The 24,824-nt window shown below is 45.6% G+C and overlaps 1 protein-coding gene across 15 annotated transcripts in view; it reads right to left on the bottom strand.

Moving 5' to 3' along the window:
• Positions 1-24,824, bottom strand: part of SORBS1 (sorbin and SH3 domain containing 1) — an 862,221-nt gene that overhangs the window by 588,989 nt on the left and 248,408 nt on the right. For 14 of the 15 annotated variants that reach the window (XM_069610575.1, XM_069610579.1, XM_069610580.1 and 11 more), the window contains exons 6-7: positions 19,860-19,886; positions 19,630-19,745 (exon numbers count right to left, since the gene is read on the bottom strand). In XM_069610575.1, the coding sequence (XP_069466676.1) occupies positions 19,630-19,745; positions 19,860-19,886 (143 nt within the window). The remainder of the gene's footprint in view (positions 1-19,629; positions 19,746-19,859; positions 19,887-24,824) is intronic. The other variant, XM_069610577.1, reaches the window with a different exon arrangement.

The raw sequence follows: 24,824 nt of genomic DNA, 5'->3' as shown, positions 1-24,824 counted from the left end.
TCAAAGACACCGACCTCGGCGTCGACGGAACCTTCGAAGAAGGTTTTGAGGTCATAGCTTTACTCGAGGGTTCGGGACGCGCTCGAGAAGCTTCCTTCGCCGAGTACTGCGACTCGCTGCGTTTTTGACCTTCGGGTCTTTCGACCAGAGCATCGCTCTCGGCAGTCTTCAAGGTGGTCGAGGCTGCTTTCTCGAAGACGCTCATCATATTTTTGCGGAATTCCTCCCATTCAGCCCGGGAACTATGTTTCGTGGGGCAAGGGATTCTCTTAGGAGAAACAGAGGAAGAGGAGGATGGAGAAGGGGATCTTTGACGTCTCCTCTTCGAGTGCTTCGATCTCGAGGAGTGATGGGACCCACTCCGAGACCTGGAGCGCGAATGGTGACGAGGAGACGAATGTCTCGACTTCGTCGAGGAAGAAGAAGCTTTTAAAGTCTTACCTTTCTCCAGTTTCCCCATACGCTCCTTCAGGACCTTAGCTGTCATGGACATACAGTCCTCGCACTCCGAACAATGGTGTTCAGCTCCCAAACACCACAGACAAACTCTGTGAGGGTCAGTCAGCGACATCTTTTTCCCACAATCTTGGCATTTTTTGAAGCTGGACCGAGGAGTCGTCGGTTCCGACGAGGAAGCCATCGAGTACGGATCGAATATCTCGAGGTAAATAGGATAAATTGTCTACGAAACTGAGCAACAGTATTCCGAGGCACTGAGTACGTGCGGAAAAACGGAACTGAGCAACGGACGCTGCGTGTGGCCTTTATAGGCAGGATGACGTTGATGTCGATACGGCGGCTGTCGAGGGACATCGACTCGGCGGACGTCGACGCGCAGCGCCCTCTAGAGAAACATTTTCCGAGGCCAGCAGAGCTGGAAGGAGATATCTAAGATAAGGAATACGTAGGAGGACACAATCCCTTCGAAATATCTTTTGTCATGGAAAGGTACACTGACAGAATCAAAAGCCAGCCTCCAAGCTTTAACACAGCCAAGGTGCCCAGGGAATTTACAGGTGTGTATTTTTGCAGTTGAAACAAGGAATTAAATTGGACTGCAGAAAGGAACAGGAAGAGGCACATTGTGAACCGATAGAAAAAAAGCAGCACTTCACTCGCGAATGCCACACATAAAATGCTGTGTACATTGTAATTGAGAGAAATACACATATCAAAAGGGCCTTGCATGTGGTTGATAAGGCCAAGACAAATTAAAGGATGATTCTATATGTAAAGCAGAGCATTGCAAACATTGAAACTGCATTGTCTAAACATGTGTGCATTTCACAGCTGGCAATAAAGACATAGAGAAAAATGTTCCCTTGCCAAAAATGAACATGTCATGAGGAGGGCCTTGAACCATGATGGCGAGATGCAAATTATCAAAAATAAATAAAAGGCTTCACATGAAAAATAAACTCAACAGATTGACAAGGCAGTATTTTCTTTTGGATGCAACATTTAAAAGGACTTATGGGCCCAGAAAATGTATGACTTAATTTTGATTTCACTTGAGGAGTCAGTTCCTATGCAGAACACTCAAACAGTGATCAAGGAATTTTATTGGGGAGGCCTGTTCTATGAGATAAACAGCAGCATGACCATTAGTCTTGAGTGAACAAAGGCTGATGGGTTTACTCCAGGCTTAAACCAACAATGAGGCCGCAGAGCAGGGGGTGGTGAGTATTTCAAGAGAACTAAAAACTATATTTGTGAAATGAAAGTTAGGATTATCATATATGTTTGAACCTTTCCATTAGTTTAAATCAGTGGTCGAAGTGTACGAAAAGAAGTAGTGGAACTATGTTCCCCGCTAGCCCACCCCCACACAATCCCCATCCCCACATGCAATACAAACCCCATACCTGGGACCCCCCTTGTTTCAATTATATCCCTACCATTGTGTAAAGGCAGAAAGAAACACAGCGAAAGAAAAGGCAAAATTAATTTTAAATGACCCTATCAACTTTATTTGTTGTCCCCACAGCATGCAGCTTAACGCACCCTTCCCTTTCTAATCACCCACCATTTGCAACTCTTAAGGGGAATGCTAAATATTAAAGCCACCCCTGATGCAGTGCACTGAAGTGCAAGTTTTAACTTCTTCTTACACTTTTATTTTAAAATGAAACCATTCCTGAATGGTTTCTTTTTAAAATAAAAGTACAGGAAAAGGGAAGCTAAATAAAAAAAGTAGAGGAGTACCGCTCCCAACCGCCCCCGCCCCCTTCGATCACTGGTTTAAATGGACTATCATAGTTGTTCATTTTCTCAGTAGCGATAAATCGCACCTAGCCCATTTTGGTCTCATTTTAAAGCTTATTATGAGTAGCTAAATTGGTTTTGTTTTACAATAATGGTAACAATCAAAAACATGTTTCTAGCTTCCCCAAAAAGGTGATGAAGCTGAAAGCTGAGGGTCTTATAAAATTAGATATCTGGGTAGAAGATGTCACATTCCTAACTATTATAATTGTTGTATAAATTGTGAAAAACCACTGTTTGCACCTGCAACATCTTGCTGACATTGGATCCAAATTAATTAGCAGAGTCGGAATATGTATAGATTGCAATGTATACTTGTAAACCAAAAGGTTTTCTCATGTAGAACTTTTTCAGTGCAAAATTACATGTGTAAAAAAATGTTCATGTCAGTGAGTGGAAGCATCCTTTGCATAATTTCAACCATAGAACTCCAAAGGCCTATAGGCATACAGCATACAGAGGTGCTGAGCCGTGGGGGAGGATGCGTGGATACATCTCTAATGAAAATTCAGTGCTAATAAATGAACAACTCCTGATTTTAATATTTCAAAGGTGTGGCTTACAGGGTAAAAAGTGGCTGCACAAGCCAGAGAGGGAGAGACTTGCCTAAAAATCATCTTCATCGTGTGCGATTTTAAAACTGGACTATCTCGTCCTTGAACATTTTTTCTTTGTATATTGGTTTGAATACATCTTTGCAAATGCTGCCACAAGGTACCGTTGATGTCATACATGGCATTGAGCCCTATACAAGGACCACTTGGCATTTTATACTACATAAAAAAATAATTCTAGCAAGCCTATCCAATTACCAAGCGTCCTATGCAGCATGCTGCCAATCCATGTGCCCTTGAGCACAAACATCTAGGCCCTGATTCAAGGATTATTTGCGCCGAAAAATGGGGATTTGCGGGCGGAATGGCACACAAATCCCATTTCTTTCGGCGCAAATAATCCATGAATCAGGGTCCTAGTCTTCCATGAAGTTCGTAGAGATTTCTACATGAAGTACTGATTGATAAATTACTGCATCTGCAAAGTCACATCTGACTTAGATGGCTACATTGGTCAGTTTACAATTAGACCACTGTGTTGTTTTCTGAAACCTATATTTTCCGGAATACCATTGGAAAAGTACAAAGATTTGAGAGATGGTATTCAGGATCTGCAAGGGAAACCCATTGAAAATGACTTAAAAGTGAGGAGGCAGGTACAGTGGGAATATCAACACAGCATGTGAATGCCACAAGGACATTAAGGTTCAGAGGAATCTAACTGCAGTTTTGCTGCGACCTAATGACAAGGCATATTTATACTTGGAGGCAGAAGGTAAGAGAGACTGGGGAAAAGCATGGATGGGTTCCTGCAAAGAAGTGTTGGAGGATTCACCTAAGAGCCTTTACTATCATGGTGGTGAGAGACTAAACCAGTAATGGAAAATTAGACATGGAAGAGGAGCACAGAGGTCCTTTATGGTTTTGGGTTGAGTATAATCCTAGAGGGAAAGGGAATCATGGCATCACTGAACATTCCATTACTGTGCATAGCATAATGTCTAATTTCAACAGTTCCATCTCGCGACATATATATATGTGGGGGGTGGATAAAGTTAATAATAAATATGGGTGTTATGGAGGATCTGGGGGTTTACCCCAGCATATATATGCAGCAAAATGTGGTAAAAAAAAGAACATTCAACATTTACGCCATGCGCAGTTATCACACAGATCCGAGGCAAAGTAGTTTCTTGGTGTGATATGATAAATGTAAAAGTAAGTAAAATTCTCTCTTCAGTGATCTGTCTGCAACCTTCAAGGTTTGAAGCCCAGATGAGGTGACTCCTCCCTATATCCCTCTGAGTTCAATATGATATGATATGATATGATATGATATGATATGATACAGCATTTATGACACTCCCATACACAAGTGTTTCAAGGCGCGACAAGGCAAGGGAGGCGAAACAGAGGGAAGACAGAGACAACGATCTTACTAGGCCGGGTGACATTGAGATCGCGCACATGCAGGGGAGGGGAGAAGGGGAAAAGTGCAGAGGGAAGGGGGAGGGGGCAGTGCAGTACATAGGATAACAGTAAAATAAATCAAGACAATTAATAAAAGTGCAGCCAGCTAGTGGCAAGTGCGAGGGTAAATGCAGACATTAGGTGTGAAGTGCTAGTAGGGGCTGCAGGTATACAGAAACAGTCCCCGAGTGCAATGGTTGACAGGGGGGCAGTGTAGGTGTGCAACTGGCGGGGGGTGGGGATCAGGGCCCGAGATCAATGGGTAGCCAGGTAACCAGTAACCAGTGCAGTTTCAGATTCTGCCAGGATATCAGTAGGGTGGAGGAGGAGAGAAAGCAGAAGCAAAGAGGAAGTTCTTGAGGTGCTTCCGGAACTGGAGATGGCTCTCCTCAAGTTTCGGAGAGGCAGGGAGGCTGTTCCAGAGGGAGGCCCCAGCAGAAGAAAGAGATGTACCACCAACTCGCCGCTTGGAGAAGCGACTCACCCTGAGGGAGTTGGAGACGGGTGAGCGAAGAGCTCAAGAAGGGAGTAGTTTCTTACCTGTAACTCCATTTCTCCAGCATTGGTATCTTTCATGGATTCACATGCTTAGAATATTCCCCGTCGTCAGACTGGGAACCCTCGGTACACATATATATAGTCATTTCCAATAGGAAAAACTTCTGCCCTATCCCCGTCTGCGTCCTCTACGGGGCCGCCCACGTACGCCCCGTTGGACGTGATGGTATATAAGCCCCGCCCCCGCGGGTCCCTTCAGATTTCGACCCCTCCAAGATAACGGGGGGAAAACTTGCTTACATACCAATCTTCCACATTGCAGTCCGGGGAGGCCGGAGGGCGCATGTGAATCCATGAAAGATACCAATGCTGGAGAAATGGAGTTACAGGTAAGAAACTACTCCCTTCTCCAGCATTGGATCTTTCATGGATTCACATGCTTAGAATAGATTGTAAAGCAGTAACATCAAGAAGGAGGTGAGAGTGCAATGTAACTTACATTCGTAGAGACACCCCCAAACACTACCGTTTACACCATGTATGTAAGCAACAACTTATTATACTGATACGAAACGGATTTTCGCCATACAATGCTATGTCATATGACTCAGTATGCACCCCTTGCGCACATATCTACCCAACCACTTATGTTTAGGTCAATAAACTATGCACATTCATGTATACACTCTGAAAAACCAGCTGAGGCCAAATAATGATAGGCAGCATTCTTCTTGAAACTTTGGCTTACCTCATTGAAAAAGGTGGCGAAGCACTGCCCTTCCCATTTGTACCTCATCCGCGTGCTGCTTTTCCAGGCAGTAGTGGCGCGTAAACGTGTGCGGAACAGACCATGCCGCCGCCTGGCAGATGTCCGTCAGCGGAATTCCTGCCCATAGAGCCACGGAGGAAGATGTCGATCTCGTGGAATGGGCTCTGGGACGATGTAGTAGAGGTCTCCCGGCCTTGGAATGACACAGGGTAATCGCCGAGGAGACCCAGCGAGCCAGACCTTGTTTGGAGATAGCCTTACCCCTAGCCGAGGGGCCGAAGGCGACGAATAGCTGTCTGGTGGCTCTGATATCTTGCGTTTTTTGTAGGTAAAATTTTAGCGCCCTTTTGACGTCCAGAGTGTGAAGAGCCTTCTCCGCCGTCGACGAAGGAGATGCAAAGAAAGTAGGGAGTACCAGGGTCGAGTGCTTATGATAGACCGACGGTACTTTTGGGATGAATGAAGGGTTAGTTGATAAAATAACTTTGTCCTTAAAGAACCTCAGATATGGAGGGTCTATGACCAGTGCCTGTAGTTCCGACATTCTTCTAGCCGAAGTGATGGCAACTAGGAACGCGAGTTTCCAAGATAGAAATTGTAGAGATGAAGAGGACATTGGCTCAAAGGGAGGCTTCATTAAGGCAGCTAGAACCGTGTTCAGACTCCACGACGGTGGGAACCGTTTTTCCGGAGGGAAGGTTCTAAACAGACCCTTCATGAAATGCTTCACTAGCCTGTCACTGAATAGTGGAGGGGACTGTCTTCTTCTGGTAAATCTCGAAACAGCCGCCAGGTGTACTTTGATTGACGATGATGACAGTCCGCTTTCCGCAAGATGAAGAAGATACGGGAGGATTTGCTCCGGAGTTACTTCCAAAGGTTGTATATTTTGTTGTGTTTGACACCATATACAGAACCTTTTCCATTTGCTTACATATGATTTGTTAGTGGACGGGGCTCTGGCCGCCTGCAGAATCCTTCGGCAATCAGTCGAGACTTTTAGGTTCCCGAACTCCGAGAAGTCAGGAGCCATGCAGTTAAGTTCAGGCTGTCCGGATTGTGGTGCCACACGGTCCCCTCGTCCCTGGACAGGAGGTTCGGTACTTTCCTGAATGGTATCGGCTGATCCAGCGACAGATGAAGGAGGTCTGAGAACCATGGTTGCCTCGGCCAGCGCGGGGCCACTAGGATGACCCGGCAATTGTACCTGTGGATCCCCTGGATCGTCCTCCGTATGAGGGGAAATGGAGGGAAGGCGTAGAGGAACTTGCCTGTCCACGGAAACGAGAACGCTTCCCCCAGGGAGTCTGTTTGGGGCCATCTGCTCGCGAACTGAGCACATTTTCGGTTTCTTTCCGTGGCGAAGAGATCGATCGACGGGGTCCCCCATCTTTCGAAGATTTCCCCGAGTTGAGTGGAGTCCAGCTCCCACTCGTGTATTTGTGACATAGTCCTGCTCAGGGAATCCGCCTGTAAGTTCTTCGCTCCCGGTAGGTGGTATGCCACTAGGGAGATGTGGTGTTTTAAAGCCCAATGCCAGATCTTTTGAGCTTCCTTCGAGAGGGTCCTGGATCTGGTGCCACCCTGTTTTATCAGGTAGAACATAGCTGTCGTATTGTCCGTGAGCACTCTTACTTTTGACCCCTTGATGTGTGGGAGGAAAGATTTCAGGGCCCATCTCACCGCCCTTAGCTCCAGGACGTTGATATGTAGGCGAGATTCGGTCGACGACCACCTGCCTTGGGTTTGGTGACGTGACATGTGTGCTCCCCAGCCCGACAGAGAGGCGTCTGTAATGATGGTGTTCTGAAATTCCGGCTCCTGCAGGGGGACCCCTCTGTCCAGGTTGCGCGCCACTTTCCACCATCGGATGGCTTTGATAACTCGTTCGTCGTCGACTATTATCTTGTCCGACCAGCGGCCTGTGGCCTGCTTCCATCTGTCTGATAGGAACTCCTGTAGAGGTCTCATGAACAACCGGCAGTTCGCGACTAGGTGGATGCACGATGCCATGGAGCCGAGGAGAGCCGCATATTTTCTTACTGACAACCTTCTCTGTAAACGAAGTTGGCTTGTCAGGTGTTTGATCTTCAACAACCTTTCCAGGGATGGTTTCACTAGTCCCGTGTGGGTGTCGAATTGAGCACCTAGGAACTTCAAGCTCTTCGAGGGCTTTAGTGAAGACTTTTCGTAGTTCACTGCAAATCCCAGACGCTGTAGCAGTCGCAAGGTGGTCAATAGGCTGTCGTTGGTCGACGCTGGGGAGGATCCCCTCACGAGCCAGTCGTCGAGGTACGGGTAAACGTGATGCCCTTCCTTCCGCAGCCAGGCTGCTACGGGTGCTAGGCACTTTGTAAAGGTTCTTGGGGAGGACTTCAGGCCGAAAGGGAGCACAGTAAATTGGTAGTGTGTTTGGCCGACTAGGAACCTCAGGAACCTCCTGTGGTGAGTGCGCACCGGAATGTGAAAATACGCATCTTGGAGGTCCAGAGACGCTAGGAAATCGTTCTTTTGGACCGATCTGATTACCTCCTGTAGAGTAAGCATCTTGAACTTTTGACTCAGCAGGGTTTTGTTGAGGTCCCGTAGGTCGAGGATGGGGCGCCACTTCCCGTTTGGTTTCTTTACTACGAAGCAGCGTGAGTAAACCCCTAAGCCTCTCTGTGAAGCAGGGACTAACTCGATGGCGCCTTTTTTTAGCATGAGCGCAACCTCTCGACGCAAGACGCTTAGGTGTGGTTGAGACAGGCGTATCGGTGGACGTCTTGGAGGTCTGGATTTGAATCTTAGGGAATGTCCCAGTCTCACCGTGTCCAGAACCCACCGATCTGTCGTAATTGACTCCCATTCCTCGACGCAACTTGACACTCTCCCTCCTAGAACGTCATTGTTGATCTTTTTGTTTTCCCGTCGACGACGAGTAAGTGGGACGTCTCTTAGAGGCCTGGAAATTTCTGCGTCGGGTCGAGGACTGTGAGGCGCGTCTATAGCCTTGGGACGGATATGAAGACCTCCCGAATGCTCTATCCCTGGATCCCGCAAATCGTGCGTTTCCCGTAGCTCCTCTAAAGGGGCGAAAGGAACGAAAGGGCTTACCGCTTTGGAGAGAGCCCAGCGAGCGCGCCGTCTCAGAGTCCTCCTTTATTCCTTTCAAGGCCTCATCCACCTTTTCGCCAAACAGGTGGTCACCTTCGAAAGGCATGTCGACGACCTTATATTGCACCTCGGGTCTAAAGTTGGTGCACTTGAGCCAGGCCTGGCGTCGTAGAACCACTCCGTTGTTAATTTGTTTGAACCCCGAGTCTGCCAGGTCCACCGCTATATTGATAGCATGGTTCGAGGCTTCTTCTCCTTCACGAACCAGGGACATAGCTGATTTTCTGTGTTCTTCTGGGAGGTGGTCCAAAATGGGTGCCAGTCTGTGCCACATCTCCCTGTCATACCTGGCCATGATTGCCAGGGAGTTCGCTGCTTTCACTGTTGACGCTCCCACTGACAGGATCTTCTTACCGAAAGCGTCTTGGCGTCTAGCTTCGGAGTCCGGCGGGGTAGAGCACTTATGCTGGGCCTTTGCCTTTCTCGTCGCCGCCGCCGATACCACCGAGTCAGGCGTGGGTTGCGCAGAGAGGCATTTTGGCGTCGAATCTGGAACTTTAAATTTTTTCTCTACGCGGCCTTTGACCGCAGGTTCCGAGAATGGATGCCGCATGGTTTGGACGCCCTCTTTCCATACGTGGTCCAGTATCGGTATCGAAAAAACGGAACGCCTATTCTTGCCCATGTGGTCAAAGAGGAAGCAGTCCTTCTTTTCTTCTTGTTGGGTCAAACCGAACTCCTTGCAGGCTTTTTCCATCATGGAATGGAAGGCCCCTATGTCATCCGGTGGAGATGGGTGAATGGGACTTTTCGGAGGATCCACCTCCACATCCGAAACCCATGACGGGTCTCTCGACGGCGAGAGGGAGATATCAGAAGCTGACCCCTGTTCAGAGAGGGAGTCCGAGAGCTCACCTTCTTCCTGGACTGTTGGAGCAGTTGGGCCCACGACCGATCTAGTCGGGCGGTGTGAAGGTCCGGGCTCGTCGACGAGGGGAGTCGTCGGAACAGGCGGGAGCCTTTCGTCCAGGGACTTCAAGAGCGAGTGTAAGGAGGAAAGTACCTCCATGGAGAGAGTAGCCTGGGCGTTTGGAGGCTGGGTGAAAACTTGAGAGCAGGTTGCACCAGAAGGAAATCTGGGCCGTAGCCCCAGGTCTTCCGGGCTCACTATTCTGAAGCCGTCGTCTTCTTTGGAGGCGATCGAAACTGGCTGTTCTTGTAGCAGTGTGTCGGGTAGCCCCATGTCGAACGTTTCTGGCCTCCAGGCCTGGAACTCCGTCGACGAGGGAATCGTCGTCGACGATGAGCCCGTTTGAAAGGCGGGGGACTGTGACGGAGTGGGCACTTGGATCGTCGCCGTCGTCGTCGTCGACGGAGGGCCTGCAGGTGGCTTAGGCGGTCCCGCCTTCGCGGAGCTCTCCCTGCGTTTATCCGCCTCTCTACTCGTAGCTGATCTTTTCTGATCGCTCGAGGAGGATTTTGGCCTGTCCTTGTCTTTCTTCGACGAAGAAGAAGAGGAAGATGATTTCTTCGTCAATTCTTTCGATGAGGCCTTAGAGGAATGACTTCGAGGCACGTCCTTCCCCGTAGGTCGTGATTTTTTGGCCGGAGGTTCCGACGGATGTGAGCGTCGGGAGGCTTCTGATGTTTTCGCTGAGGCGATACTGCGCACCGATCCTACCTCCGACTGAGGGTACGCTCCAGCGCCGTCGTTCAGCCACGAGACCAGTCGCCGATTCCGGTCCTTCAGGGTTTTTTGGGAAACCCCCTTGCAGATATCACATTGGTCCGCCGAGTGGTGGGGGTGAAGGCAGTAGATGCAGTCAAGATGGCCATCCCCTTCATAAACCTTCTTTAGACCGCACGTGGCACACGGGCGGAAAAGAGGCTTACCCGACATTATTGCCAGACCAACTAACAAAACTCGTAGGAGTTGGAAGCGGACCAAACAGACCAACTCGCAGGAGTTAGAAACAATCGATAAGTATTTGAAGAAAATACACGAGGAGATCCCACTATCTTTGGAGACGGTTGAAATCTGAAGGGACCCGCGGGGGCGGGGCTTATATACCATCACGTCCAACGGGGCGTACGTGGGCGGCCCCGTAGAGGACGCAGACGGGGATAGGGCAGAAGTTTTTCCTATTGGAAATGACTATATATATGTGTACCGAGGGTTCCCAGTCTGACGACGGGGAATATTCTAAGCATGTGAATCCATGAAAGATCCAATGCTGGAGAAGGAAGATATTTAGGAAGAGAGTTGAAGGTATTGAGGTCACAGGCCCCAGAAGGCCTTGTGGACAATGCAGGTGGTTTTGAACGTCATCCTCACTGCCACTGGCAGCCAGTGCAGAGATTTCAGTCCTGGAGAGATACGATCCCTGGGCTTGAGGCCAAGGACAAGTCCTGCAGTCCTGTTTTGGATGAGTTGCAGAGGGGAGAGGGTAGAGGCAGGCCGATCTAGAAAGAGGCTGCTGCAGTAGAGAAGAGAAGGAAAGTGTGGAGTCGAAGATGACACTAAGGTTTTTGGCCTTACAGGGGGGAGCAGCAAGAAAGCCAAGAGAGGCCGGCCAGGGAGTGACAGGAAAGGAGGGAGCAGGTGTGCCGATGAAGAGAATCTCGGTCTAACTGGCATTAAGGCAGAGATCATTGGCAGCACACTACTCCTGGATGGCGGACAGTCGGAGATGAGAGAAGGAGAAGAGGTGGCTGAAGAGAGCCTGAAAATGCGCTCAGTGTCATCCGCATAGCACTGAAAGTTGGGGCAGAGAGGGGCAATGCCATGGGCAAGAAGTGGCAAGTATTGGTTGAACAGCCAGGGAGAGAGGTTAGACCCATGAGGAACACCACATGTAGAGATAGAGATAGAGGAGAGGAAGGACCCAAGTTGGACCTGGGAGGGTCGATCCGAGAGGAAGGAGGTCAGCCAAGCCAGGGCCTGATCGGTGATACCCAGGTTATCACAGAGACGGTTCAGCAGGATGGCATGGTTGACAGTGTTAATGGCAGAAGAGAGATCAAGTAAGATGAGGACACAGGGGGAGTCGAGGTTGGAGATCAGGTCTTCACAGATGTTCAGAAGAGCAGTTTCCGTGCTTCTGGCAGCTCTGAAGCCCGACCAATGGTCATGGAGACAACCAAACAGATTCAGAGTGAAAATTAAGTTGGGAGATGGCCAGCTTTTCCAGGAGTTTGCCAAGGAAAGGAGTGATGGAGATTGGACGATAGTTAGCCAGGCAGAAAGCGTTGGCAGAGGGTTTCTTAAGAAGAGGGTGCACAAGGGAGTGCTTCAGGGGGAGGGGAAGACTCCAGTGGCGAAGGAGTGGTTGCAGAAGTCAGCGAGAGCAGAAGCCAGGGTGTCAATGTGATCCTTTATGATTTTGGGGGAAGAGGGGTGAACCTGTTTTCACGAGACTTTCATAGATCGGACTTGTCTAGAAACCTCGTCTGAGGAGAACAGAGGAAAGGCAGAGAAGAAGGGAGGAGAGGTGGCCGAAGAAGGGCAGAGGAAGAGCAGGGAGTAGAGGGAGGAGGAGAGGAAGAGAGAGAGAGGGCAAGATGGCCTGCATTTTAGAGATGAAATGAGAAGCCAAGGCCTCGCAGAGGACTGGGAGGGAACAGGAGAGGTAGAGACTGCTGCAGAATTGGCCAGCTCCTTGCAGATTGTAAAGAGTTCAGCCGAGTTGTTAGATGCCGAACAGACGCAGGCTTGGAAGTGGGCTCTCTTCTTGGTGTGCGCAGAAAGCCAGTATTGCCGTTGGAGCAGGCGGCAGACCAGTTTGTCAGAGGATGTAACAGAAGCACGCCATTTCCTCTCAGCCACCCTGCACTTGTGTTTAAGGGTGAATAGGTATGAGTCATACCAAGAGTTGCACTTGGCTTTGGGCTTCAAACGGATCCTCATGACAGGGGCAAGAACATCAAGAGTATCACATATAGTAGAGTGGAGCATGGAAAGGGCTGTGTCAGGGTGTTAGTCAGCCAAGGGGCAAAGTGGGGGGGTAGAAAGTGACGGCAAAAGCCTCAACGTATGAATGACAGAGGCAGGAATTCACTCACTCAGGGAAGATCAGGGCTACACCCCCTCCAGAACGGTTGGATCTGGGCGCAGAGAGGAACTTGTAGCCATCAGGGAGGAGAGTGTCAAAGCTTGTGACAGAGCTGGCAGTGAACCATGTCACAGTGAGACCGAGGAAATCGAGGTCAAGTTCCTCCAGGAGGCGGCAGACGTCAGAGGAGTGTTTGACAGCTGAGCAAGAGTTTAGAGTGGCAATATGGAGAAGGTTCCCATCCTTGAAAGACTTCCGGGAGGGCTACAAATCAGAGGTACACCCTGCATAGTAGTAGAAGCAGCCCACAGGGGGGCAGAAGAGGAAGGAGGAAAGCGCAAGTTAGCCAAGGAGGAGACAGCAGGGGGAGTCAATGAAGCTGTGGAGGGAGAGAGGGGACAGCAGGAGAAGAAAGGAAATTGAAGAGGCGTGGGAACTGTCTATCAAAAAGGAGAATGTTGGCTTGAGGGCCTTGGGCCTTGGACCAAGACGGTACCATTCAGGTAAACATTAATGATGACCTTAGAGGAGTGGAAGGAGGACAGGAGGGCCTCCCACCGGGTGCCACCATTAATGGGAGAGGAAGAGAAAGGAGAGAGCACAGAGCCCATATGTAGAGTCCATAGGTCTGGCGAGGGAACGACAAAGAGGATGTTGGTGAACGTTTGCCTGGAGGAGGCACTGGTATAGGTGTCAGTGATAGGGATGACTGGGTTGGAGACCAGGATGTCCTTTTTAAACTTCTTCCTACCAGATTTAGTGAGGAGAGCAGGATAGTCAATAGAGAAGTGTTAGAAAAGATAGGAGAGACAGACAGCACCATAGAATAGGTACGGAGAAGAGAGAAGAGGAAAGGAGTGTGAGGGGGTAGGGGAGAACACTAGGGAAGGACACAGGGCAGGGTGCAAGCAGATGAGACATAGAGATGAGACAAAGTGACAATTGGACAAGATGACAGGCGCTTAGATAGTGGTAAAAAGGTTCGCTAGAGGAGTGCTTTTGCAAAGAGGCAAAGCTACAGAACGGCACCACTTTCACAGTGTAATTTAAAAACAGGGTCAAAGATATTGAGCTGTGGTGCATAAATGTGAAAGGAAACCATTCTCTAATGTGTGTTTCGCAAGTCAAGTCCATTATTAACTGGGGAAGGACTTAAGTCACCCTTCACGGTAATATGAAAATCCTAACATAGAGACCACTTAGATAACCATCAGTACAAGGAGTAACTTAATATATCCAGCCAGATGAGGCACAAAAAGAATATATTTGAACTTCAGGATTCAAAATAAGTATTATACGCCTTGAAGAAGAGAAAATGCTTGAAACACTTGTAGACTGAGTGATATCTTTGCACTATCTTTGCACTAACAAACAAACATACAGACTATACAATCAAATGAAGTCAAACATTTTGGAATTTAGCTTGTACAATTGTTTTTAAAACATCAGATTTAGCGATTGCAGCTCATATAGTAAGTACTAAAGTGCAGAGTCACTGACCATCGGAAACAGATGAACAAGAATCCCATTTTATTGGCAAAGGGAGAAAAGACAATCATAGAAATGCACTTTAGCATTAGACATAAGAATTGTGAGTAGCCTAGCACAGAGGGCACTGCTTCTTCCCCAGAATTGATCTATTCTGTAGATGTAGTAGTTTGGAAAATGAGCACTGTTTTAGAGGTTGTCATTCCTTAATATACGTCTATGGAGTGCCATAATGAAGGCTATTTCTGCAGAAAATGTTTTTCTCGAAACAAAGTAAATTGTCAGTCATTATCTTTTAGTGAAGGTTTCCGCCAGCACCTCCCGTAAAGCACACCAGTTAACCAATACATTGGGCCTCAATATCATTCTGGCGCTAGCCATGCCGGAGTCATGAATTTACCGGCAACCAGCAATGGGCAATTACCGGGCGCCGGTAATTAATGCTCCCCATTCCCATTGAGTCCCTTTGGACTCAATGGGAATGGGGAGGCCAGATGCACCGGCACCATTCGTGAATGGTGCCGGTGCATCCGTCATTGGTCTGCTCACGGGAGACGGGCCGCCAGCCAGGTCAGACCTTGCGGGCGGTAAGGCCTTCGCGAGCAGACCTCATAGTTTGCCGGTCCGGTAACACATGTACCGGCAAGCTTACTGTTACCGTTGTTACAGGGTCAGCAAGCTTATAATGAGGCCCATTAATTTTATATTAAAAATAAAATGATTAATACAATTGTAAAGTTATGACAATCGTGTGCCATCTTGGACAAGGTTCTACAGGCATTTGCAAAAGAAGTAGTCCTACACGTGCATGAGTCATATAGTTAACATTGAGCCATCAAAATATTCTTTTTGGTTCAAGCGCCCATCAAAGATTAAAAGGTGGCTATGAATTGCCAATTGTTAATGTACTTTTCTTAAGTTGAAAAGTTTATATTTAGATGAAGATCAAAGCTGGTTAGAGATTAGTTACCCAAAGAAGAACTACTATTTTAAAAGATCCAATACAATATTGATAATAGTTAACTTCCCTAATGTACCATTCTCATGTTCTTCGATGTACTGTTTAATTAGCATGTTTGTAAGTGGGACTGATTGAGTAAGCAATTGACTCCTTGGTGTTGCACAGGGTACGTGTCCATATACCAAACACACCCATAATGGATTGTGTACACATGTTTCTAACTCCTCTCCTCAATATCTCTTTTGTTTGTGATTTTACAAGAGAAGAATAAGATAAGCCACCATACCCAGGCCCTGATTTAGTGATAAGGTAAGTAAAGCAATGTAAAACATTGATACTCAATTCAGCTCAGGGAAGAGCAGGCATGGTGACCCATTAACTGAATCATAGAACCATGAGGACAATGTCCAGTTCCATGTCCTCAGAAAAGTTGAATTACTGGCTGTGTTTTAGTGAGTGTACGATCCGACTGATTAATTGACCACAGGGTCCCCATTGCACTGATTAGTATTCTGTCATGCCTATTAATGGACCTCACACATAGGCATGGGGAACAGTCTGAAGACTTTGAAGTTATTAAATCTGATGACATACTACAGGAACCGTGGTGATGGGGCAGCAGGGATATATGAAGCGTATTCATATATAATTAGGGAGTTGCCTTCATGTACCACAGGTAGAGTTATGATATTCCACCATAAGCCATGTGCAATCCTAATAGTCCCAGTAATGGCATTGAGCGCCAGTTAATCATTACGTGATAAATCACAAGTCACCCAATGTGGTTTAAGAGGCACATGTTGGGATTTTGAATTCTAAACCCCAGAGCAAAAAAGCTTTCCCTGACTAAAACCGGGTGTTCTACGAAGTCCTAGATCCCAAAGCAATTTAAGAAAGTCAAGCCTGTCAGATATGTTGACACACATAGTCCTGCATTCGAGATGGAACCACAGAATCCAGTACTGACAAAGATATTGTTAGCTGGGACAGCTCGGAATAGGAGTCCTTTACTTCTTAGAACATTTGAGAAAAGACAGTGAACCAACATTTTTGCATTCAGGATAAAGGAGTAACTGCACTGAATGACCGACCAGTAAAAACTCGAACCTGAAAGCACCAACAAACCCCGACCACCTGAACATTTTTTTAAACTAATCTTGGAATGAGAAAGGATTTTTACTCAAAAAGATATATTGTTTATTGACTGGTTTTAATACATGTTTGAATGACTACGTTTTAACGAGAATCTGTATATATGTACACACGCTTGTTGTTTTATAATTGATGGCATTGGGAGTCCTTACCCCGAATCTGAAATGATTTCATGCATTATGATGGAATTGCATTTTCCAAATAAATCTGATTTTACTGACTGAAAATAATGTTTTATGAACTTTATGCAAATAGCCCCTCACTTATTTAATCGAGTCTGCCACATCGCATGTGCCGTGTATATACTCCCTCCTAACATGTCCAGTTCGTCCATTCATAAACCAAGGAAACCTTCAAATGCCAAAGTAATGTCATCCAATGCCATTCAATGCCTCATATGCCTGGTTTAATTTCCATGTGTAAAGCATAGCCTCACATGCCAAGTGCAGTCCAAACGTCTCAGTAATTTCATTTGATGCCTCAAATGCCTGGTATAGTCTCACATGTGCAAGTGTTGCCATCATAAAGTCTGACTGTTGATGTGGTTCACTGCTGCTTCCACTGCCCTCTCTACCCCCGACTGCTCGCAGTGAAAAAATCCGATTGACATACTGAGGGTGGGAACAGGAGGCAAAGGTTTGTCTTTCCCCTATCACATAAGCATCCATTAAGTCACTGAAGGGACAGAGCTGTGGTTTCTATAGTAAGGGCCTATGCTTGTTAAAAACAACGATTATTTAAAAATATCTATGTTATGAAGTGCTTAAGTTTTTCCAACTTATGTGGAGAGTGGAATAGTTTGAAATGTGATGAAGACATTGCTGATGTAGGACTAATATAACCGGTACATAATGTGTCATTCCTCAATACCACACAAGAACGATAACATACTTGGGGGTACATGATGCTAATGGGTGTGAAAGTAGAAATGTCACTGAACCAAAACATGTGTACGTCACTTAGTGGCCAATAGTAATTTTGATGTATACAATGAATAAACATTAATGCTTGATAAATTACTATGATATGCGTTTTTGGTAAGCAGGTGTTTGGTGTTGAACAAAAGACAAAATAATTCATGGTTTTACTAATTTTCTATGGTCCTTTCTTCACACCAACATTATACAATACCTTCTTAAATGTACAACAGTGAACACAGTTAAGTTAATGTTTACCACTGTGGGAAATAAAGTATAACACATGAGGCTTTAAATGTCGAACTAAAGTAGGCTGAAAATACAGGAATGTCACATATCCACTAAGAAAAATATTGTCAGATCTGTATATAGAATGACAAACAGAGACTTGTGCATTTCCCTTCGCAATATGAGTTCTATACATTCCATGCCAGCTGAGAACTATTGGCTACCTCTCAGATCACATTCATTGGAAAAGTGTCATGCATCTTGGACTCATTTCCCCTCTCCCAATAAACACATTGCCTTCCATAAACTTTATTTGGATCACCCTCCAAGAAAAGAGTCCTTACCCTACCATATAAGCCAACAAACATGCCCTATGTCATTCGATCACACTGTCCTGATAGTTCATCTGCCTTGCAGTACTTGCAGCCCTAGACTTAGAATTGGCGAAGCCTCACTAAATGCAAAGAAAAAGACAGGACTAGATCCCTTCATCCACATTGACTTCAGTGGGATCACACATTTCACCCTCCTTGGAGAGTGAATAGCATAGAATGCATGCCTCTCAACATATTGTGATCAAAAAGGTCAAAGGTTAGCGGAACAGTGATGCCACCATGGTCTCAAACAAACTCGCGACTTCTTTGGTCAAAAACATCATAGAATGTGCCCTATGTAATTTACATTTTCTATCTCCCACTCTATGTCCGGATTTGCCCTTTGAACATACTTGGCCCACTTCCAGTCTCTCGTTCTCTCTCTCATTACTAAACCTTAAGTCACTTAATTTCATTCATCCCCCTACACTACCCCTTTTTCGTCAGTTTCTTTCTACTTACCTGAACTCATTCAAAGGCCAGAGCACCTTCATTCTCTCAATCACCTTCACCCCAGCCGACTTCAACTCAATTAATTAAGCCTTAGCGCGCTGTAGGCAGGATTTCCGGGACATTTGGCGCCAGCAAGGCCGACTTTAAAGTACAGACTGAAGCAACGGTGTTAAGGAGGACTTCAGCCACCTAATGCACAGGAATTCCTGCCTCCCCAGGTGCTAAGGCTTTTGGTACCTGTGGGGGACATGGGTCCGAAAAAAAGTTGACCCAGCTTTTACGCCATCCCTGCTGTAGCACGCAGCCATTGTAACATGGTGGTGCGAGGGAGCGCTGCAGTAGAAAGGCAGGGCATGGGAAGGCATACGTTGAGCCATCACATGCTGGAGGGATGCTGAGGGAAATGTACAGCCCATCTGCCTCGAAGAAACAGGGTGGACGAGTCTGTGGTGTAGCATTGAGGTTTGGGGAGGCACGGACAGGAGGTAAGAGGGGAGGGTGGAGGCACCAGCACCATGCATTTCCGGATCTGTCTAGCCATCAGGCAGAATTTCAAGCAATTGGAGACTGATAATGACTGGAATTTCTCAGAAATCCTTCTTTCTGATTAGTTGAGCCCATTAGAAAATTCTGAAAAGGGTGCAAATAGCCTAATGGTGTGTGGCATGGTTCAGGCACTGTACTGCAGGCATCATCTAAGTGATTGAAGTCAAACAAGTGTCAAGCATGACTAAGCATGACTGAATGGACCATGAGCGCATTTCCTCTTCTTAACAGGCATTTGTATGTAGTGAGTGTAGGTTGGGGTGGTTACCACCAGTCACAGCTTGGTGCCACATGGAACCGTGGTCTTCTTTGCCCAATGGCCACCAACAAAAAAGCCACCAACAAAAAAAAAGATTTGTCTGACTTCACGCCCCTTTGTTCAGGCAATTATCCTAATATCTCTGCAGAAGATGATGTTGGACTCAGCCACGCATCAGGGACAAGGCCATTCATAACTGGCCTCTGGCACAGACAGCATCAGGGGTACTGTGGGTAACTCTCCAGTGACGCCCCTAGGAATACTCATCGCATTTTTTATTCAATATATTGGTAGCCAATTAAATTAATTGCAGTGACTATTCCCATTACTTTCTTTTCCAATTGCATAAATGCTTCAAGCAATGAATGCCAGCCAAACTTTCGAAATCACTCACATTCTACCCTCTTTTCTCCAACAATAAAAATGGCCGAAAAGAGAAAAGACTCTGTTATTTCTATTACACATATTTTTTGTTGGTCAATGCAATCCAGCATTCATGATTATTATTTCTACGTTTCCAATAAAATTATGACATAAAGAAGCTTACCTGTAGCTTGCTTTCTGGAGATAAATTCGGACGCACGCTTCGGTACCCCTTTGCCGTCAAGGCTGATGGGTGACTGTCTCCGTTAGAATCAATACTGGAAGAACACTTCCATTCATCTAACATATTAAAAAGAATGTCAGGTCACAGAGAGTTGTGTGCAGCAGCCTCTGCCAACATGTACTCCCCCCATGCACAGACATAGCATGTAACGAAAAGGACTGTATGTATACCTGTTTCTATTTGTTCTGGCTCCAGACCTACATATTTAAAAGAGCAAAGTGAGAGAACATGGGAAGGTATACAGGGAAACAGTTAAAACGTAAGAAAACATGCTTGTGCACGTGGAGAATCCATTGACAAAAGTACAGATCCTTCTATATTCACTGACTGATCATGACAATGTTGCAAATTAACATAGAAACTGGCAGTAACGTTGATGCTCTCACACTTTCTGACCTTTATGAAAACAAGTAATTCATTCAGTACAAAGAAGGACCAATTGTTTCCCGACTCCTTTGGGATGTGGCAGTAGGAAATGTATGTGTGTGCTATGAACGGAGCACAGGGGCTACATTCCAATATTCCAACTTGAGTTCTGGCATGCCTCATTAGGAGTATGGTGGTAATCAGTGCTCCAGATAAGATTTTGAGGTGGGACTATTTTACCCCTTATTTTTAAACTTTGAGAATAAATGTGATTTCAAAGGAGTAAAAAGGAGTTTTGCCTGCCACATAAGAGTATAAAGTAGGTGAAAATATAGCCGACGCATCTAGAAAGTTAAAACTGTATGCAAATTATTATACAGCAGCAGTCCACATCATGACAGAAACGCAGGTTTCTGTAGAGTTAATACATACATCGCACTGTGCACTAGACCAAAAACCCTCCCACAAATGGAGCATGCAAAGAACAGGTACAAAAGCAGCATAAACCTTTTAATGCTTCGCTCACACAGAACATTTTGTCAGGTCATCTTGAGAAGTAGCTGATCAGGCATCCATCACACAAACAGAAAAAGTGAATCGGGGCACCAGCAATGCAAGCTGTCAACATGTAAAAGAGGTGGAATGGATCAGTGCAAGTTCAACAAAGGTAGAAGATACCTACACAGAGAACAGATAAGGAATGGGTTCAAAGAACAGGTGAAACACAGGCTTCAGGAGTGCACACTCACCTCCTACTACAGAAAAGGTATGTCGTAGACCTCAGTATAGCATTCGTTCCTCACATGTAACAGGAACATCAAGAGTCTCAACAGTACAAGATTACCACAGAGAAGTCAGTCCCAGCAGTAGATGGTCCACTCCCATATATTAGAAGCTGCATGGGATGGAGCAGTTCAAGCACCCCCACCCTGATCAGGTAAATGAAGGGCATCAGAAATGCAAAATACCGTTGTATAGAACAAACAGAATAGGCATGCATTATCAATCCAAACTCCTCTCGCAACGAACCTGCCCAGCAGGGAGTAAGTGATCCAAGCTCTCCTGACATAGACAAGTAATAGCATACAACAGTGGGAGCACAGCCCACATGGAACAGGAACAAATCATTGCCTCTGCAGTGCACGCGCCTCACAGATATAACTAATATAGCATTGATAGCGACTAGTACAAATGAAAAGGGTAACTCTGCCTCCGGAAATCAGAACAACACACCATAGTAGGAATTTAGTAAACCGTAATTGGAAGGATTTCAACCTTAGAACAATGAATGATTTGTGTAGCATTTCCTGCCACTCTAGAGCCCACATCCTTAAGCATGTTGCAGAAGGGGATGTTAATATTACAGGAGGATAAGCCTTTAAATATGCCTTTCATTTTTCCTCTACAAAGATCTGAACATTTGATCTCTTCTGTATATATTTACATGTTTAAGACACAAACAAACCTAGCAACTTACAACGTAAAGCAAACATGAACTGTATTATGTGTTTTGGGGTTTGATAGCTTGTGTGTTTGGGGTTTGATAGCACAATTGTCTGTTGATGATTATTGAAAGTCCATGTTTACTGGAACGAGTAGTGCTTAATGGTATGCCAGTGTTGGGATACAATAGCACAGAGAGGCACATGGCCAATGCTAAAACCTACATCTTGTCTTGGTTAAATGTTGGATGGCCCAAGTTAGCCTTACATCCTAAAGAAGTCGGTAAACTAGAGATTGAGCTAATAACAATCGCAGTGCTTAGAAGTTGGAGGAATCCTGCATAAAGCGCTACATAAACATTTAAATACCTAACTTGATTACCACTACAGGAACAGGTTTTGCAGCGTTTCTATTTCATTTGTAAATTCAACCATTTCATTGTTGTCTTGGAATAGTGCTTGTACTGGATGGAGAGTCAGGTTTTCATTGTTTTAAGTGCAGTCTTGAAGATTTGAAAGAGGTATGTGACCCCTGTCATTGATCTAAACACAATCACTCATCCTTGAACAAGGGCCCTGCTGCAGCTGACTAATTTACCACATTGACTCCTAGTTAAGGTTTAATGGACGTTTAAACAAGACATTGAATACTTATCCATGCCACAGGTAAGGTTTTAAGGTGGACAGTATTTTACTTACGGTTTAACAGAATTAAATTGTAAGAGTAAAAATACTTTGCCTAAGCAAGAGTGTAAATAGTATGAGACAAGCAACTAGAACATTGTTTAGCTCTAAAAATGAAGAAGACATATAACAAAAATTGTTGTCTAGCAAAGATGTCTGGCTTCAAACAAGTTATTACATTTGTAGAAACGTTTCTCCTACACATTAATGTGTTGAACATACCACATTGATGCAACTTTATGATAAATGTACACAACACAGAAATTCTGAAAAATAATTTTGTGCAATGCAAGCATTAATTGAAAACACATTATGTGTTTATTAAAATGATACTTTCCAATTGTAGCTAAGTTTCTCATCGTATTACTGCAATGATTTGAAAAAGCTAGGAAAATAAATATGCATACAAAATGCCAGACAGAAAACACAGCAGCAGTTAAACAGAAAGAACCAATTTCTCATCTCAAAGCAATTCTTCCACTTCTAGCTGGGCTTCAAGGATAAGCAGCTTCAAGTTTCAACTTCAGCTTCTGAACAATTCTGCTAAGGGAGAGTTCCCCAGATATACTGTTCTGTCTCTCATTCGCACTGCTAAGCCAAGCTCAGGCAGCCAATCATTCGGAAGGGCATTCATGCAGGTAGGCAGCCATGTGGATTGGGGCAAGCCGGGCTCAGATCGCAATCAATACTTGGTATCCCCCTCTTCCGGGCTCAGATCTCCTTCTCCAATGTTCACCAAAAAATCGTTCTCGTGTTACTCACGGTTCACCCCGGATCCCCCTCAGCCGGGCTCAGATCCGTCCTCTTACACAATTAGTCTCCCTCAGCCGGGCTCGGACCAATTTCAGTTTGTATTAGCTATCGAAGACTTTCGAATGTTCACAGGGTTTAGCTTGACCCATTGCAGGACCACTTCGATTTCACAATTCACATTTACATTTGCCACTTCGCAGCTGGATCCTAATATAAACCTTTGAATGAGCACACACATGGTGACAACCCACTCTGTATATGGTATCTATCTATTTTGGCTTCAAAAATTCAGTCACTCCTTGGATGGGCAATTATATATGCATTGCTCATCAGATATGCTTCACACACTGGTCTTTTCAGATTTATTCATTTCTTACTGGTGCTGCTTTGTTGAAGGAGCCGAGGACAGTCCACAGCAGCAATCGCTCCTCCCTGCCTTGGCTATCGACACAGGAGAGCCCCACGGACCTCTGACACACAATGCACCTTTCTTCAAGTTTAATTCCAGGTCTTATGTTTCTTATTCTCAAAGGCTTGTGAAAGTAGCGTGTTGTCTCCAAAAGAGTCAAGGGTACTTCCTTCCTTGCAACCCTCTCTGGTCTTGCCGTCTTTCTCCTCGTATTAAACTGCTATCTTGGAACTGCTGCTTCTTTGTGTGTTTTGCCTTGCTCAGAGTGTGCTTTCATTCTCCGCCTTTTATCCATGTGGGGAAGTGTGATGGAAGTCAGGTATGTGTAATGATCAGTAATTGCCTGAGTCTGCGTGACCCTTGTGTTGGGACATGTCAGATATACGGCTCAGGTGTTAGGCTGTTTTCTCTCACAGTGAGCTGTCAGTGAGAAAGTGTTTGTGTCGGGAAAGGGGGTGTCGAGTTCCTAAGTATCCTACTTGGTAGGATGGGGAAAAGGTGTTACATGGAAGGGGATACTGCATCTCAGCGTCTGGTGACCCACTTCCACTCCCCGAAGACCCTTCATCCAGGTGATCCTCCCGCACTGGTCCACCCCCAGGAACTGGATCCAAAAGCGATGGCCATGTCATGGCCACCTGGATGGCAGATCCCCGGTTTAATAGTTAATTGAAAAGCCCCCATCAACACAGGGAGTTCCTTCCCTCCCCACTCACATGGTTATGCAACAATCTCTTTAGCCCTATCTCAGACACAAATCATGCCCCTTGGATCCCGCTCCCCTGAGCTAACAATGAGTCAAGAACCAGGTCGGTGTACGGGAAATATATTGGTATTTATTTAAATTAAAAGTAATAGAAATTAGCACAAAAATGTTAAATACCACTTTATCTGTGGCACAACACAATCAACTTCTGTCAGCATAAATAAATCACAAAAGTGTGTTGAAAAGAACACATAACAATTCTTACTTTCTGCAAATCTCACTTCATGAAATAATTACACTGATAAATCACGAAGGCTCTTATGTACTGTTGTTCAATTTTCATTTTCCTGCAGGCTTTAAAGGCTAGCAGTAGGAATTGAAGATTGGTTCAATTACATATGGCAATTATGATTTCGCCCACACTTTTGGTTTAAAATAAACACAGCGTGATTTATCGCTTCGTTTTTCAGACCCGCCATTGCTTTGACCTATGTCAAGAATTCAGATTTAAAAATTTAAATGCTTTGAGGAATTTTGGATTTCAGGCCTCCCCTTACTGAAAGGCCTGTTTTGGGGAAGCTGGATAAAAAGGTTGGACCGATTTAAGAACAAAGACACCCCTCTTCCTTAAAGAAGTAGGGGTCAGCTGGACAACAAGGATTATCCAATTAAATTATAAGCTATAGTTTTCAGCGCACACTGAAAGTGAGCTTTGTTAATTTCGAATTTTAACAAAATTCACTCTGTAGAGTTCTGCCAAATGGGGAATTAATTA

The sequence above is a fragment of the Ambystoma mexicanum genome, chromosome 8 (genome assembly GCF_040938575.1).
Source record: "Ambystoma mexicanum isolate Mex_15411 chromosome 8, UKY_AmexF1_1, whole genome shotgun sequence".
Taxonomy (NCBI): Eukaryota; Metazoa; Chordata; class Amphibia; order Caudata; family Ambystomatidae; genus Ambystoma; species Ambystoma mexicanum.
The sequence above is the reverse complement of the archived record's forward strand: the minus strand, read 5'-3'. Positions and strand labels throughout refer to the sequence as shown.